General features: G+C 41.5%; 2 protein-coding genes and 1 long non-coding RNA gene across 3 annotated transcripts in view; 2 read left to right on the top strand and 1 right to left on the bottom strand.

Annotated features, from left to right (window-relative positions):
* Nucleotides 1-4,659, top strand: part of SH3BP5 (SH3 domain binding protein 5) — a 51,224-nt gene extending 46,565 nt beyond the window's left edge. Inside the window, exons 8-9 of the mRNA XM_005423983.2 lie at nt 2,269-2,529; nt 3,202-4,659. Coding sequence (XP_005424040.2) covers nt 2,269-2,529; nt 3,202-3,383 — 443 coding nt within the window. The 3' untranslated portion in view covers nt 3,384-4,659. The remainder of the gene's footprint in view (nt 1-2,268; nt 2,530-3,201) is intronic.
* Nucleotides 4,660-6,690: 2,031 nt separating this feature from the next.
* On the top strand, nt 6,691-8,973 carry LOC115948213. The gene is made up of 2 exons (XR_004082059.1): nt 6,691-7,482; nt 8,377-8,973. It is a non-coding gene; the product is annotated as an uncharacterized LOC115948213 (long non-coding RNA).
* Nucleotides 8,974-9,085: 112 nt separating this feature from the next.
* CAPN7 (calpain 7) overlaps nt 9,086-17,841 on the bottom strand; it is a 25,064-nt gene continuing 16,308 nt past the window's right edge. The window contains exons 14-20 of the mRNA XM_005423954.2: nt 16,913-17,048; nt 16,387-16,462; nt 14,011-14,156; nt 13,220-13,282; nt 10,698-10,828; nt 9,454-9,546; nt 9,086-9,373 (exon numbers count right to left, since the gene is read on the bottom strand). Of these exons, the coding sequence (XP_005424011.1) occupies nt 9,229-9,373; nt 9,454-9,546; nt 10,698-10,828; nt 13,220-13,282; nt 14,011-14,156; nt 16,387-16,462; nt 16,913-17,048 (790 nt within the window). The 3' untranslated portion in view covers nt 9,086-9,228. The remainder of the gene's footprint in view (nt 9,374-9,453; nt 9,547-10,697; nt 10,829-13,219; nt 13,283-14,010; nt 14,157-16,386; nt 16,463-16,912; nt 17,049-17,841) is intronic.

Raw genomic sequence — 17,841 nt, 5'->3', positions numbered from 1 at the left:
TCTAGGTCAGGATTGCAAGAGTTGATGATTGCACAACCCTGGTGCCCAAAGGCAGAAGATGCAATTTCCCCATAAACATCAGTGTGTACTGGCACTGAGGCCTTGTAGGTCCATGGTGCAGCCTTGGGAGCTGGGAAGCAGGCCTGGGCTGGCCTCCACCCTCTGCAATGGCAGGAGTTCCTGCACGATGTGTTGGAGCTCTCACTCGGTACGGTGCAGCTGGGACCTGAGTTGCAGCAGCAAGGGAGGGCTGTGTCTGGACAGCTGATGCAGCTAAGTTTCAGTATGGCTGCTTATCTTCTGCCACCCTTAATTCCTGAGGTGGACCCTTTCCAACCTAAGCAGGAATTGTCTCTTTTGGATACCTGCAAGTCCCCCTCCTCATGCAGAAGGCCTCCTGAAAGCCTTAGGTATAACTGAGTTTTAGGGTATTTTTTACTGAAGGAATTCAGGGACCGGGGATATAGGGGCAGAAAGAGCCAGGCAAGTTAATGTTAGTATTAGTTGCTGGCTCCCCTGGCTGCAGGCAAGGACCAGCAGCGTGGGCTCATCCCTCTCTGAATTGCACAGTCTGACAAGAGTGGAAAGACATCAGCTTGTGTCTGGTGCCAACACAGAACTGGGTTATGACAGGGCAGGACTAGCAGACTGGATTAAATAATAACAATAGCCTGGATTAAGTCCTCATTGTAATGTGTGGGGAGCTTTCCACCAAGGTCCTTCTGTATCTTGATTTCTGTCTGCTGGAGTTGGATAACACCTTGTCATCAGCAGGAGTTTCTTGGCCCTTGCAGATGCTCCTGTGCATTATGGTGAGTTTTTAGACAGTGAAAAGCAAGCTACAGTTTAAGCTGTGCCATGTGTAGACTGCCTGATGTCAGTGCTTCTTGCCAAGCAGAGGACTCTAATTGGAAACACCTTTTTTGCCAACCCTTTTATTGCTTTCTCCCCCACAAAGTTATCTGTACTGCTCACCATATATTGATGAAACACAGCAAGTGAGAAGAAAGGCCCCTCTGCAGTCTTAGATTTGACTTCATTAAAAACAAAACAACAAAACCCAAACCACAAGAAGAGCTGTGTCTGAGTATGAAATGCCCTGGAGAAGACTCAGGAAGGTGGATAATGTTGTTATCCATTTTATGTTTGAAACCTTTGGGGTCGATTTTGCAATGTCTAAGTGCAGTTCTGCAATCTGCAAGTCCAGCAGAAAGAGGCTGAACATCTCTTCCATAAAAATGGCAGGAACAGCATCTGCTGGCACCTTTGTGGCCGAGTGGTACCTGTGAGCCCCAGGCTGCCAAGGTGACAGGAGAACTTATTTGAAGCTTCTCCTTTGAGCCATTTTGCTAACACCTCTGCTTTGCCCCTGCTGCTCTTCCAAGGCGATTCTGAGCCTGGCTAACAATGGCAGGAATTGCCAGGAGGAGGAATTGAAGCTAACCTCAGGTCACTGTGGATGTCTTGCTGTGTCTGGGACTTCTTCAGGCCAGTGGGATTCCAGCACACTCTTGTGTGGTGGAGAGGCTGATGTGTGTAGAGAACCTTCTGATCCCAGTGGGACTGCTTATGTGCAGGAATCTTTGGTCCCCAACCTGCAATGAGCCTCTGAAGTGTGTTGAATTTCAGCAAAATCTACACCCTTGTGTTGCACAAAATGGAGCCTTCTTTAATGGTTTTTTCCTCTGGCTGTTCATAAGGAGCCTGCAGCTTAACCCAGACAGAGTTTGGAGTGGGTTTGCTTTAATTAGAATTTAGATCTTAGCAAACACAAGCAGGGAAAAGAATATATGTTTTGGTTTTTAAAATTTATTTATTTTGGTGTTGTTTGGTGATCCTTATTCAAAAAGAAATCTTGGGACCTGTGTCTTTCTAATTAGCACCTTAAATAACCAGGAGGCTGCACAGGGATCAAGATAGTGCTGGGGAGGCAGACACAGGGAATTAGGCTCTAACCTAAGTTGTCTACTGAAAACCACAAATGAACAAGGCCAGCAGGGCTGGTAAAAATCCAAGAGCTCCTTGGCATGAGGAGCAGTAGCTACTGCAGTGCTGGCCTTGCATGGCCTGGCTGGCTGGCAGGTGTGCTGCTGCCCAGGGCAGAACCTGGCTAAGGCTTTGCACAAGGGACAGAAAACCAGAGGGGGCAGCCCATGGGTTAGCAGTGTGTCTGTGTATGGAAGATGCAAACCTGAAATTTGCCTTTGCCTGGGAAGGTGCAGGAGGGGAGGCTGAATTACTGACTGGAATATTCTTTGAACATTGCAGTGGCTTCAGAAGTGTTTGAGGATGACAACGGCAGCAGCTTTGTGTCCGAAGAAGATTCAGAAACTCAGTCAGTGTCCAGCTTCAGCTCTGGTCCTACGAGTCCCTGTGAGGTGCCCACTCAGTTTCCTCCTGCCACACGACCTGGAAGCCTGGACCTGCCCAGCCCTGTCTCCCTCTCTGAGTTTGGGATGATCTTCCCTGTCCTGGGCCCCCGGAGCGAATGCAGTGGGGCCTCCTCCCCCGAGTGTGAAGCTGAGAGAGGTATGCACAGCTGGATACACCCTGGGCCAGTGCTCTTCAGCCTCATAAAGGGAGCAGGAAAACCTTCCCAGCTCTCCTAGGCATATGGCAGAGAATGCTCAGGGCTGCTGGCTGCTTCTTTGGGGAAGGCCCTGTGTCTCAGAGTTAACAGCAATGTCTGCAATGTATTAATTACTGTTCTCCTGGCTGGGAACGTTCCCCAGTTCTGCCTTAGTGCAGGGGTTTGAGATTTCTCACTAAATAAGTGATCAGTGGGATTCTGATGGTACATTTATTTGGAGGAAAATCTGAGTTCATTTATTTAAATTACTATCCTGCTTTTTGAAAATCTTGCTTTCCAGGGGAAAAAAAGCCAAAGCAAAATCCCCACAAAAAATAACATGCCAGAAGGAGCTTGTTGCAGGCTCTGCCAGCCCTGGCTGACTAATTCAGACTAGAGGATTACCACTGCCCTTGTCTGCTCCATTTTAAGGCTGTTCTCACTAATTTGCTGATGCAGTGCACAAGATGAGCATGGCTTGGAAGGCCAACTTGGTCTATTACAGCATCTTGCTCCTGCTCCTGTAATTTCTGTGTGCTTTGACAAAGGAAGATGCAGAGGCACCTGCTTGAAGCGCTTAACTTGCAGAATGAAATCCGGGTTTAACGTGCAGTTTAATCCTTTCTTTGCAGGGGATAGGGCGGAGGGGGCTGAGAACAAGACAAGCGACAGAGCGAACAAGAACAGGAGCAGCACCAGGAGCAGCTCCTCGGAAGGGCTGGCTCTGGATAACCGAATGAAGCAGCTCTCCCTGCAGTGCATGAAAATCAAAGAGGGAATTTGTGCGGGCAGGAAAGCTGCCCAGATTGGCTGAGGCCTTCTCGTGCCCCATCCTGAATAATGGGAGTCTAAATATTTATACATGAACTTCTAAGTGTTTGAAGAACGTTGTGCCAATAATATATGCCAAATCTTAAGCGTTTACTCTGAGAATTTAAAAATGCACTAAGAAGTTTAATTGATGTGGAGGGCTGAAGTTTTTATTCAGTAAATCCTTTGTAGGCCGGACGAGTTATCAAGTGTTTAAGCTGTGCTCATATTTCACAGACTTTGTAAATTGTTTTGTAGCAGCCTGGCTGAAGCAATAACTAGTAATGTTCCCGTGTAAATTCATGCCAGTCAGGGTCTGAAATTCAAGCCAGACTTTTGCAGAGAGTGGTTTGGCTTCGGTTTTGTAGAATGAAATGCTCTTTAGATACAACCAGTCTCTTGAGTACAAGTGGCATAATCTTTAAACATCTGTATTGGTCTTTATTATGCTGAAACTGTAGAAATATTTTGTATACAGGAAAGCTGTTGCATGTGGGGGGTCTGAAAGCCTTCACTCTTCCCTTGGTGCTCACAGAAAATAAAATGAGTCATGCCTCTAAAAGCCTATAAAACAGATGGATGACAGGAAGGGGATGGTAATGCCCAGCAGTGGGAGGCCCTTTCTAGACACCTTCCTGAGTCTGGCTTGGACTCTGCAGGTGATTCCAGTGACCAAAAAGAGTTGATTGGCCCCTTGCCCTTCTGCTTCCCTGAGAAGTGAAGAATTATTTTTCAGCACTTTAAGTGTTTTTTGGTTGTTTTTTCTTCCCCTCAAAAATGGGAGTCATAGATGTTTTCAGGATGAGTATGATAAGGAGTTTGCCCTTGAAATATGCATGAAGAAAAGGAATTGCCAGTGTAGATTGACAATGTGTTCTTAAGCTTCTCTGTAGGTTGTACTGTGTGGGGGTTTATAACTGTTAAAGGGACTTGGGATTTTAGTATGCCCTAGACAAAGTGTTCAATAAAACTAGAAAGGGCACGGGGCATGTTTTGCCAGCAGCTGTTAGGCAGTAGTAGTGTCTGATAATTATGCTAATAAGTGGTAGTAAAAACCCTAGGACTCTTCAGTTTTGGTGACTAAGCATTTCTGAAAGCACCATTTTCTCTAAAATGTCAGTTTATATTGTTGATTTGATGGGAATCTTAGTATTGCCCAAAGTATTTTCTATTCTGTTTTTGCAGTCCTGTTGTATTTCATCCCTGCCACAGCTTGTGTATCTATTCTCAAAGTTAATGTAAAATTCTTCACACTACAGTAAACATTTTTGTTTTCCACATTTTGAGTCTGTGCAAGTGAAGTTTATCTCAAGTGCTAGGAACCAGTCTTCTCCCACAGCAAGTTTAGCCTCCAAATATCCACTTCCAGCTGAAGACTGCAGGCTGAGGTCACACGGGTATTAGAATCCATTGAGGTACGTGGGCAACTGGTGCCTCTTTCTAGCTTCCCAAATCCCTGCACACGTGGCTCACAGTTTATTCTGAACTGTGCCACAAGACCAGAGCTCCAGTCAGGCTCTCTAAAACCTCCTTAGTGTGCAGGACAAGGGAGGTGTTCTGTTACATAAGACCTCTGTACTTAATGCTGCTGAAATTGGCTGTAAAGCCATTCGTATTGGAGGCAAAGAATCTTGTTTTCATAGAAAAATAGATTCATCACATTATAGCTGTTAAGCTGTAACTGTGTTAGACATTTAAATGTTTACATCTTCTGAAGACCTTAAGACTGAAATCTTTCACTGCCAGAGTTCCAAGCATAAAAAATGCTTAGGAAAGAAGTCTGTGGTTCCAGCTTCTGATGTGATCATTACTTAGGAAAAAGCTGGGATAGACAGTATTAAATATGAAAAGCAGTACAGGAGTGCCACATTGTATTAAGTGTTTTTACTTAAACTGTCATAGCTGAGCTGTTGTCTGTGTTGCATTCAGTTGGAAAACTAGCAGAGGTCTTTGTGGTTGAATCTCACTTTTGCAGATCTCTCAGTCAACACCTGTTTCATGTTCTTGGATTCTTTGAATGTTGTTTTGGTGGTGATTTTTTTTCCTTTTATTTTTTTTAACCTCTCTTGTTATAAAATTTCTTCTCATCTTGCCAGTTCAAACTGGAAACCCAAACTTCCCACACTTGGGCACAATGAATTAATTCTGTGTGTGTGCTGCCTTGCCTATGTCCTCATTGGGTTCAGCTCCCAGCTGGGTAAAACCACTGATCTGGAAGTTTGAAAGGGTTTGGAACCCACTCTGCCCTTCCTTTTCTATCACCCTGCTGCAAGAGTTGGTGAAAGATCATGGTGCAGCCTTCCTCCTTTGGTGAGCCCCAGATTTGGCAGGTAAATCACCCTTCAAATGTGCAAGCAAACAGGCACAACTGTGTGTCTAACAAATTAATGGAAAACTCATTTTATTTTAAACTTCATAAAAGCCATAATTATAAATATGACAGACTTAAATGAACATACATTGCTATGGCGTACAAGCAAATGAACAAGCTTTCTCCAGTTACTTTTTACTTAAGCTCTTCATGGATTCTGAAGGGTAACATGATAGTAGCTGCCTTCATGGGTATAAAAATAAGCCTCTGGTGTATCAAAGTATACATGATTGCTTCATCTGCCCTGATATGAGAATGTATAAAGGAAATGTTAACCTAGGAGTTCTACTTCTCTTTGGTATTAACAATTTCAGTGTCCTTTTAGATGAAGCGATGAAAACCTCTACTGTATGTACACACAAACTTAGCCCTAAATAGGTAGCTGTTCAAAGGCTGCAGAGATTGTGTGGTTAAATGCATGACAACTGTACAAAATAGTTACATGAAGCTTGCAGCAGGAGACTAGGACTGAACTCAGACTCACAGTCAGGGGCAGTTGGGATGGAAGCTGTTGATACCATTCATCCATGGTACTGTGTCTCACTGAATCTTTGGGAACTGAGGCATTGGATCAACCAAGGGCTAACCTGTGTCTGCCTAACAAAACAAACAGGACAAACTATGTTCTCTGTCACATGGCTCAAAAAATGCTAAACAGTACAGGGGAAAGAAAAGCTTAACTTAGTGTCCTGAGGTCATGTTAAAATCTAAGGATCAGTTCACTTTGCAATAATTTTTCCAGACTTACTTGTGGAAAATATATGAGAGTATATATTTGACAGAAAATACTAAAGCAAATCCTAAATGCTTACATTAAGAAAAAAGGGCAAGAAAATTTTATTGCAAAATTAATTTGCCATAACCAGAATCCCTAGGCTGCAATTTATATGGATATTTTGTAGTACCTCTTAAATACTTCACCTGAGTGTTCTGTCCTATATCTGAAGGGAAATGCACAGTGATGGCATTCTAGTACCCTATGCAGGTGCAATATTTGAATAGACTTTGCTTTATATATATAAGATTGACACTAAAGTTCTGTGCATTAATGGGGATGAGCCCAATCCACTGACTGTCCCAAATGTGTAAGAAATATTGACATATCCTGGTGGGGACAGGATCCTTTGGCCTTAATGTCTTTGCCTGGCATTAGGAAAGTGAGTACATTTCTTACTTTTCAGTTCAGTTAAGTTCTGCACAGTACGGAAGCTGAGCCTTATGCTCTCATTTCATGCAGCATAAGCTTTGGCACTAACTTGTGCTCAGGGAGAAAGAGAAAGAAAACCTCCTTCCTGCCGGATAGAAACCAACTGCTGAAGAACAACAACAGATTTTCCTCTAGGCAAGTCTACCAGCTTGATCTCAAACAGCAGAGAGTGTGTAAGAACTTGGTGCTGAAAGCTTGCACTTCTGGCATCTGCCTTTTGTACTGCCAAAAAAGATGCTCAGTTGAGACTTCCTCACTACCTCCAACTTTAGAGGTAGTAAGATACATGGAGGACTCCACTGCTACTCTGGTTTAGCCTCAGCTAAAAACTTAAGAGAAACCTCTAGGGAAAATGGGAGTTGAACAAAACTTTAATATTCTAGGGGTGAAGCAGTGCTTGGCACATACTCCAAAAGCCAAGCATATCTACAAAGAACCTAATCTGTTTTATTCTCAGCTTGTGCCCATGCTGTTCCTTCTGTTGATTTATTGCAATAACCATCAGAAACTTCCCTGCAAAAGAAGGTAAGTCACTCTGTGACAAACTTGTCACAAATTCCCTAGCCCAGATGGTCTCTGTGAGAACTGCAGTCAGCAAGGCATGTGTTTTCCAAGGCAGGAGCTATCCCTGCCCTTTCAGTGCCAGACACTTGTTAAGCAGCTGTCTGATGAAGGAAATGAAACAAAAGGGTTTTTTACTTTCTGGAGAGGACTAATAGCAGATTTCTGTGGGAATAATTTTAGCCCACAGCTATTTCTGGTGCTACTGTAGAATAAGTGTTCAGTTTTCCAATGGCCAAGTGACACCTGTAATCTAAAGCAAGATTTAAATGCTACCTTTTTGCTTGGAAAAACTGCTAAACCAGTGTGAATGGCAGCAAGATTCCCATGGCTGTTTTAAAAATACCCTCTCCCTCCTTGTGAAATATTGTAAATTTTGTAAAAATGACAAAATTTAATCCATTTCAGGATCTGTGAGGCAGTTGGTATTTAAAAAAAACTTCTCGTCTTGAATCCTCTTCAGATACAATGTATACAGATCTAGAGGAAGAACATGTGGTGGGAGGTCTTCTGAAAAAATAACTTGCTCTGCATTAATCCCACCTCCACTATTTTCTTAAGAACTCTGACCCTGCTTCTATTGATGACTCTGACCTTGTGCTCAATTCCTTCACTGGTTTCAACTTAAAAGGAAAGAAGTATCTTTTCAAAGATGTCCATAATTGAATCAGCAAGTGCATTCCTTGCGGCTGTGGTCTATTGGGAGAGATGTTTAAATGACCCTTCCCTACATGATGCATACTTACAAAAGTGATGAAAATAAAATATTTCTTTGCTGAGTTGCTGATGGTGGGCAGTTCTGCATCTCCCTGCATCAGAAACTGAGACTACCCTCAGTAGATACAGTGAATCTTACAGGGGATCTTCAGATGAAAACCTTTCACAGCTGCTCAGGGAAGGCTGTGCTGCACTGCCTGGCCACTACTGCTGGATAACCTCCTGTCCTTCCTGCTCATCAGGATCATCCTAGCTCTGGCAGATGGCAGGAAGAAAGCCACAGAACCTCCTGCTGTATTATGTACTAAAGTCATACAGATATGAAATAACAGCTCTCAAGATACACATAACTTGAGCAAAGCAATTGCTTTGCTTTTAGAAATAGCTAAAGCTGGAACCTTCCTTTTCCTGTACTCCTATATACACATTCCAGAGAAGATGACACATGGAATACTATTGTCTCAGCAGTAGTACATTTACATTTAGATGGGAGAACCAGTTCAGTGCTGGAAACATAGATAGCAGCACAAATATGTAATAAAAGCTATTTGGTCCTGAGACTGAATAAGCAGAATACACAAGAATATTGTTTTCTTATATGTTTATATTTAAGAATAGAATCTTTAGCCCCTATACCCTGTATGTGGGGAAGAGGGAATTTCAATATTAGTTTTTCTTGTAACTCACTAGACTTTGATTCAAAGTGTGGAAAAACTGCAATAAATTGAGTTCTTCTTCTGCTGGTTCATTTGAATATATGCATTTTAGCCTATTCCCAAGCCCGTTGAACAGTGCTCACTCCTGGACCATAGCAGCAAACCCACAGCTAACTGCCTGCCACAGTTACCTGGCAATCCATCATTCCATGCTTTTGGCTATAACTCAGGATGTAATTATCTTTTGTGCAGGTGTAATAAGGGTTCTTCACCTGTTCTCAGGCTGTAGGACAGATCAAAACCATCTCCTTAAACAGCACTGCACAGTTCTGTCTCCTCACTGCAGCTGTGACACCTTAAGAGGAGTAGTACTGTTAAAATCTAAGAAGAAAGGCCCCTCTTGTTGAGGCAGGAATGTGGTGGGGATAATGTTGTAAACTCCAGCAAATGTGTTCTCCACCTCCAAGTAGCAAAATCCACACCTATGATAAAGAAAACTACCTGTTAGAAATGGGATCTAAAGCATGTTTCAAATCTCTGTACAGACTTCATTAAGTGTTACCTGTAGTCCCCACTGCTTTTTTTCTGAAAGCCATAGGAACCAGGATCTCCCACTGTTGAGACGGTGACAAGTTCAAAACCAACGCTGTATTGCCTGCAAGTGACATGACAGACTTGCTTCAGATGCTTGGGTCATCAGGATTACCATGAAGAGGACTAGTTATTAAAAACTATACAGCATAACTGAAAGACATCTAGAAGTTTTGTCACATTTGTGGCAAAACTGTTAAGTCAAATTTACCATGACATGAATGTAGTATTTGGAGGAAGACAGAACTCAGTTCAGGTTTAGAACTGGACTGCAGGGAAAATGCCTGCTAGAAGCCTGCCTGTGCACTCAAGCAGAATTCAAGTAGTTAAGCTTGTGACACACTCCTGTGCCACATGGCAGAGATCCTGGGGTGTGATCAGATTGCTATTGGAGGACTCAGTGTCAGTGATCTCAGCAGAATTTCTCATGTTGCAATCCAACTTAGGACACTTTGTCTGCTCCTGTTAATGCATATGACAGGCACCATTGCCTCTGTCCTTCAAACTACCCAAATGATATGCAAGTGCAGGAAAAAATGCAAACAACTGCTCAATTCATGGAACTGTGCAGCCACACCTCTGCCTTCATCTGCATTTCATGAGAGAAGGAGCTTCCTCAAAGAGGGGAGGAGAGATAGAAAAGTTCTGCCACGTTGTAGGGCCCACTGTACAGCTTTACAAAGGATAAACAGTTGACTGCAGGTCAGGAGATGTTGCTATTCAGAAGTACTGAAAACTGGTATTTTGAGGTAATCATTGTACCAAAGGAATTTGGCCTGCATAAGACTACTTTATGGGACATTGACATCCAGCACTTCTCCTGGCCTGCTAGTTGCAGAGTAAATGCACTTTCAGAGGTGTCTGAGAGCTGTAAGGGTTTAGTATCTTGCATATTAGCTCTACTACAAAATAAAAGGAATTATGATCATAATCAGTTTTAAGAAGAAATCCTTTATACCTTCTTCCCTAGCTCTGCTCAGACCCCAAAACATAGAGAAAAAGGAAGGCTGCTGATTTCTCTCAGTAGTTAATGTGTAGATTTAAAACACTATTGATGGTAAAGAGAAACAAATAGTACTAAATCTGAGTCAACTCCCACACCTTGTTTTCTGGATTTTCCATGAGCTTGCCACCCTCCCCAAGTGGATACTGACAAAGCTTTATCTTTGAAAGCAATGCTTTCACTGTATTGATGCACAATTATTTTCTACAAACCTCGGTCCCCGTAGTTCAATGAGCAATGGTCCATTCTTGTCTAGCTGGAATTGATAAATGGGGTTATTTTTGTAGGTGTCTCTGAAGTTTCCACATCCTCCAGCACTGTGACCTTTCCACTGTCCATTAACCTGAAAGAAATCAAAAGTACAGAAAACAGATCTTGAAGATTTCTATTGCTTATATATACACACAGACAAGACTAGAGGGTCCTCTCACGTTAGAAGTTACTGACTTCAGTGACCTCTCCTAATTTTTCAAGTGAAGTGAAGGGTGGTGTTAAGCATTCGTGAAGTCTCGTGCAGCTCCCCCTCCCCCTCAATCAAAGCCTTACATCCCATCCCTGAGATATGTACTGTATTTTTCCAGTTTACATTAAACAAGCACTGAGTGACTGTTTCTGACTGTGACAAACTGCAGCCAACAGAAGACCCACATTCCCATCTATCCCATGCCTACCAGACTACACAGGTTTTTTTTGTCCTCAGACACTCCTCTGTTGGATTAAATGAGAAACAGCAGCAATACAGGTAGTACAACACCAACAGTGTTGTAACCTTTGCTTTTAAAGATTTCTGCCTTCAGCCCTGTCCATCACCTCTGTGCACTCTAAGAACCAGCACTGCAATGACAAGATAACCACAAGGACAGATTCTGCAAGGATAAAGACACTCAAGGGAAAAAATGCTGCTCAGACTTTGAGAAGCAGCCCATCTGTTTCCAAGTTCCTTTTGCTACTCATTACACTGAAAGGTTAGACTTGTAAGGCATGCCAGGCATTCTCACAGATTTATAGCTGAGATCCATCTCTCCTGCTACTTCTCTCCTGTCTCTGTCAAAGCAGGAAGGGGCAGCATTTTCCCTTTTCATTTAATTTCTCCAATCAGTGCCCAAACCCTTCAAACATTGTAAGTACAGAAGCAAGAGGAATTTTGCCTCTTACCATGCTACTACCCAGGAACCTAAAACTGCTGTGTGCTGTGGAGCTTTCTAGCCCTTTCCCACTTCTGCTGCTCTTAATTCCAGGCATCACATCGGGGCTTGGTGAGCTCCAGAGGTGACCACCTGATTCCAGTATAGGACATCTAACAGAACTTGTTTTTACTGCTAAACTGTCATTTAGTTCTCTGCTTGCTTTTGAGTGTGATGATTGCTAAGCAATCACCAAACAGGCATTAAATACAGGTAACTAACTTTTTGTATTCAATGCTAAAGACAGAACTGGCATTGGATAGACAGAACATACCTTTTTTGTTTTTTTGAATACTAGACAGATATGTTCAAATAATCAACAGGAGTTTTCTACATACTAAATTCTCTTTTCAAACATATCACAACATAAAATGGATGTCCCTCCTCAAACAGGCTTTTCACCTTGAATATGTTTTTGACCTCTTAAAACACTTCCTCAAAGTAAGGCCAGTTTTTAACAGCTATATAGGACAATGGTTTCTGGAAGAACCAAACAAACCATCTTGCTGTTCCCAGCAATCTCTCTATTCACTCACCATTCTCTAGAACAGGCTTCAAGGGATTGTTCCAGAAATACCAGCGGGTATGGAACATTGTCTGAACTCGAGAGCCAAGCTGCAAGCCAGCATGTCCCCCTGAGCACACAAAGTAATGCAGTCCTGGCCTTCAGGCATGAGTGTCCTAGCAAATGGACTGTTCCACTGTGGCTCAAACTCCCTTGTTTCTCTCTTCCTGAACAAGTTACTGTTTGAACACAAGACTTCTGACTACAACAGGATTCCCCAGGGTATGCATGGTAGGTACAGAGGTAAAGCTGCTGGTTTATGCTTTCCTGAGGATCAAACTGCTAAAACATGAAAATACATGCAAGTTACTTTATCCTGTGAGCTCTTGTCTATATTTATACTTCAGCTAAAGGTGTAACTGCAGCTCATGTTGACAGCTGAAATATGAACAGCAGCTGGCCCCAAAACTGCCTGAGCTTTTGACCTAGTTTCAGTCAAGTTCTTCACTCTCCCCCCTGTTCCTATACCCTCAGAGAATGTACAATGGATATACTTTCTCAGGAAATGTACAATGGATATACTTCCTTGATCCTGTCTGGCAACAGGAGTGCTTATTCCAATTGTTACAGACCCTTGAGGTATCTTTGAAAAATTTAGGAACAAGTAATGTGTTGTGATATTGCCATCCTAAGTTTGTTTCTTATGGTCTTGCTACTGGTGCCTTTGGTTTGGCATTGCTGATTTTGTCCCATCATGCCAGGAGTTTTTCCAAGAAAATAATACAATTCTCCCAAGGGGAAATGAGCAACGCTTCTGGGGGGTTTTCACTCTGCACCAGAGTGATGACTTATTAGGGTATGGGTTGTTGTTCCAAAGGCCAGTCTGTTCTACAAAGGCTTTGCAGCATATCTACAATGGCACAGCTGCAACAACACACTCTGTGGTTGAGGTGGGGCAGTAGTATCAAAATATATTTTAAAACTTTGTACATCTCAAATATGGAAAAGCCAAACCAGTGATGCATAAAAGAAAATGTTTCTTTACCCGTTTGGAAATGGTGTAGGGTGTGGGAATCTTGGAAAAGGTGAACTTGCACACAGAATACACCTGTGTTGTAAAAAGAAGCAGCAGGTTACACATTCTTCTTGCACTTTTCAAATGTAATCATGACAAATTAAAAGAAAGCAGCATTTAGATACTTGTTCACTTCATGCCTGTGTTACCAATTGTCAAACTCAGACTGACAATATACCAGATCACCATGTGTCAAACTCAAAATTCAGAATAGTGCTGGGACTAAGACTTAATTTTCTTAACAATCCTGCTCCCCATCCTCCCCAAAAAAACCCAACCAACCAAACAAAACCCAACCAAAAAAAAAAACAACCAACAAAACAAGCAAAATGGAAACAATCTGCATTTTACTCTTTTTTTCACTGAAAAAACCTAGCATTGATCATTATATGACTCAGCAGTTAAGAAAAAAACCCAAATCCTAAGTCAAGACCTAGAGAAGTCAAAAACCTTTACATCTTAACCAGGATCTAAAATAGGTTTCTTTTCAATACATAGAGAGCCAATGATCTGCCTGCACATAGATACTTTTTTACTCTGGAAAGTAAGATTATTTTTCAGCTGATTTTGTTACTAAAATTTTGTTACTACAAATGGAGAACATTATCAAACATGTCATCCAGTGGTTCTGCTCCATCACTCACAGCTCCCCTCCCCAGGATAGCAATATTAATTCAGAAATATCCTTTCTATCAAATTTAAAAACAAAGGACACTTCACAGTTTAATTGCTTACATTCATTATGAAACAACAGCACATACCCTGATGGTGTAATGGATGGTGTTTTGTTTCTCATACTGGGACACCACTAAGGTGAATGTATGGGAACCTGGAGAGGTCAGCTTTATCTTGGTCAGATAATGAGGACTGTTGATCCGAATACCATCAATATAAGGAGGAGGATCAGCTGAAAAAGGAAAGAATGAACATTTTTTCCTGACCAAAAAACCCCTAGCTTGGTAAACTTCTAAGATTAGACTGAACAGACCCAAGTGCTCTGAACAGATGAGAGCCTCAAGATTTACCCATAGAAAGGACAGTCAACTACTGTTTTCAGGAAAGGTACATCACACATGACAAGACACAAATTCCATGCTTCAAAGTACAGCTTAAATCCCAAGACGTGCAAGGACTGCTTATCCATCTCCCATCAATGCCACTACTCAAAGAAGACTGCTGTAATTATGTTGAAATTTCAAGAGAAAGATAATGAATGTTTAAGCACTCTTTGAAAATCTCTGAAGTGTCTGCTCTTTCTCCATTGGCTGGACAGTTCCAGAATGCCAGCTGCCAGAACTTTGGCCACCTTGTAAACAACACTTCAAAACATGTTAATTCCTTTAACAAAATCACACACACTTTCTGTCCCTCTCTCTTCAAATCCCTGTGATCATTACACAGATGTAGCTGCATCCCAATACCAATGCACATGTGGTACTTAGAAAGATCCCAAATGTTTGCTTTCATAATTAGACAGTGTAATTTGTTATTTGGCCTCTAATTGGTTCTTTCCAGACTTCTTTTAATTTCAGTGAAGCAGGACCAAGTCTAGCCAATTACTTCAATAGGCCCAGGATCAGGTCCTTTTATTTTCTTCCACAAAGCAACATGGGAGAGGGGAAAGGATTAATATAAAACAATAAGAAGCTTAGGAATGGGAAATCTCGGCCTTGCTGCCAAAGGATTAAGCTGTTTTGTTCTCATCTCATTTTAACAGATGGTTAAAAATAATAGTGCAGCTTGACCAATCTATTTCCATGGAAAAAGGTTTTAAACAAGTTTGAGCTCGTGAGATCAGAAGTTTTTAAGAGTTTGTGTAGCAAGACAAAACATACAAATTGTTCAGTTTTTGGTACTGGTCTTGTTAGGCTGTCTCTTTCAAGTGCAATTGAAGAATTCCCTCTACTATACAATTGTGTTTAGGTTTGCTCACTTAAGAACATTTTCAGTGAGACACACATGTAAAATAAGCACTGCTCCAACTACCAGGAACCCCAAAAGCAACTTGGGTGTTTACTTCTCCTCACAGAGGAGCTCTTGCAAAACCAGATGATGTCAGGTGTCAAGAGATCTTTCCACAGAAAGACTTGGGTTGTCAGGGAAGTTTGGATTCTGGGGGAACTGGTCAGCAGAGTTCACTGAACAAGATCAGATGCAAACAATGCAATGCTCATTAGCCATTCCAATAGAAAAAGTCCCATAAATTCCACTCTTGGATGAAAAAAGCTTTAAAATCTACTGAGGGAGTTGTTGCAGGAACAGCTACCTGAATGCAAACCTGGTTCTAAAGAGGTTCCTATCTGTAAAAGCAACCAGCCAAATACCACTTGTTTTAGGATGCACCTTCCCTGAATAATTCCAAGGAATATTTCTAGCAATCTCTAACTTAACAGAAAGAATAAATAAAAAGATGAACTTACTAGCTCTACCTTAAAGTTTCAGTCTATCCATTCAACCTGGGCATTACCTTTACACCCTGTGTCTCAGCCTGTGTCTCAGATCTGCTCTCTCTCCTGAAATAAAGCATACTTGGCTACTTCACAGCTACAGCAAACCACTTCTCCTCAAGATGAAAAGAATCTGACGTATAATGACCAAGAGTGAGATTTTGATAAAATTTGAACATTTTTAACGTTCCATGCCTGATACTTGGAAATATGCTGAAGTGTTCACCTATATTTCATAAGCTTGCTTAGGTAATTTACTAAGCCAAATCCATGGGACAATTAACCCTGATTATTTTCATTTTGTGGAAGCTGTACACCTTTAAATAATTTCACAAATGTAGGAAATAATTAGGCTATCACAGAAACTAACACACAGCATCTGTTCCCTCTAAGCATTAACTACTGGCACTGAAAAATAACCAGAAAAAACAAAGAAAATGTTGCATCAAAATAAGTGTCAGCAAGACTATGTAGACCTCTTAAGAGTGCTTACAGCATGTGTAGAATGGCCTATTCCTTCAGTGTAGACTTTAAGAAGGATCAAATGGAGCAAAACAATGATTTCAGAAGACTGACCTCTTAATGAGGCAACTAGTTTTAAAGAAAAAAGGGCCTTTCCTCTCCACAAAACTCTGAGTGCTTCTTCATTTATTTATAACATCAGCTTCTTGACAATTAAGGCATACTAACCTGGATAGTAAACTTTTTTGCCATCAGTCTTGTATACAACCATTGTAATGAATTCCCGATTGTGTGCAAAGTCATCCTATAAAAAAAAAACCACAAATCAGAATTGTGATATTCTGTGAAGCATCATGAATGCTTGATCAGAGTCAAGTACACCTTCTACCATCCATCCTTTTTGATCAGCACACAATATGATGTGATATTTGTATTTATTGGGATACCCAAGAGAATTCTTTTTCAAATGCCTGAAGTAAACAAACATCCACTAATTTAACTTATTCAGGCCCCAGGATTCAGTTACTTCAGAACATTTACAGTGGAATAGAATGACTTAGCTCAAATTTTACTCTGTTTCAATTGGAGGTACATGTACCTGCTGAATTAAGAAATTCCAAATGTACACAAGCATACAACACCTGAACACAGGCAGTAATATACTGTCTGTGAAATAATAAGAGAAATAATAAGAGAAAGCCATACAGAAAGATTTACAGAAGCTGTGGCAGAGCTTGCAGTGCAGAGCCAGCACCTTGTCAGTGATGTGCCTGCTGAGCAGGACCCAGACAGCAGCACCACCCTGTGGACACTGCACCTCCAGCTTGTACTGAGGGTTGTTGGCCAGGCTGTAGGCATCCTTCACCGGGCCCTGCTTTGCATCCCACGTGCTGAAAGTGATACAGACACCTTATTAGACCAGTAAGGAACTAATCTGTGCTCTGAAAAGAACTCCAAATCCTACACATATGCAGAGTGTGATATTATCAGTAACAAGTTACCAAAGCCTAGTTTTCTACTGGAATCTATGCAGTGGTTACATAACACAGTCACATCAAAAGCATTATCTTAGAACTTTGTTTTATAAATGAGTTCATCACAATACATGTATGATAATAAAAAATGCTAAATACAAACAGCCTGGCTGGTAACTGCAACCACACAAAGCACAGAAAAAGCTGAACCATTTAAGCAGCCTGGGCTACACAACCATAGCCATGGTTGCACACACCAATATTAAATGAAAAAACACCTACACTTTTGTAACTGTAGAAATCTATCTATCTATCTATCTATCTATCTATCTATCTATCTATCTATCTATCTATCTGCTATGGTTGGTTTCAAAAGCTTGCTGAATTTTTTTTCCTCCTTTTATTTTTTTCCTGGTGTAATTTTATTTTAAAATTTGCCCTGTTTCATGCTTGGAAGGGTGCCCTGCAGGAAGTGTTAAAGATCTTTGAGGTGCCCTACTGCACAATCTGCCTGCTGCCTTGTGAAGTGTCTAGACAAGAAAAATACAGTGAGAAAAAATAAAAAGTGCTGATGACTGAACGCAAAGTGTGGCACACTGGAAGCAGAAGTGTACACAGCAATTCCTAAGTCTTCTTGTCCCTCTCACACTTGTAAAACTGAACAGCATGTGTGGAAGGCTGCATTAAAAAAGTTTCAAATTATCACCAT

This window comes from Geospiza fortis, unplaced genomic scaffold (assembly GCF_000277835.1).
Source record: "Geospiza fortis unplaced genomic scaffold, GeoFor_1.0 scaffold346, whole genome shotgun sequence".
In the NCBI taxonomy this organism is placed as follows: domain Eukaryota; kingdom Metazoa; phylum Chordata; class Aves; order Passeriformes; family Thraupidae; genus Geospiza; species Geospiza fortis.
This window is presented reverse-complemented; position numbering and strand designations above follow the sequence as displayed.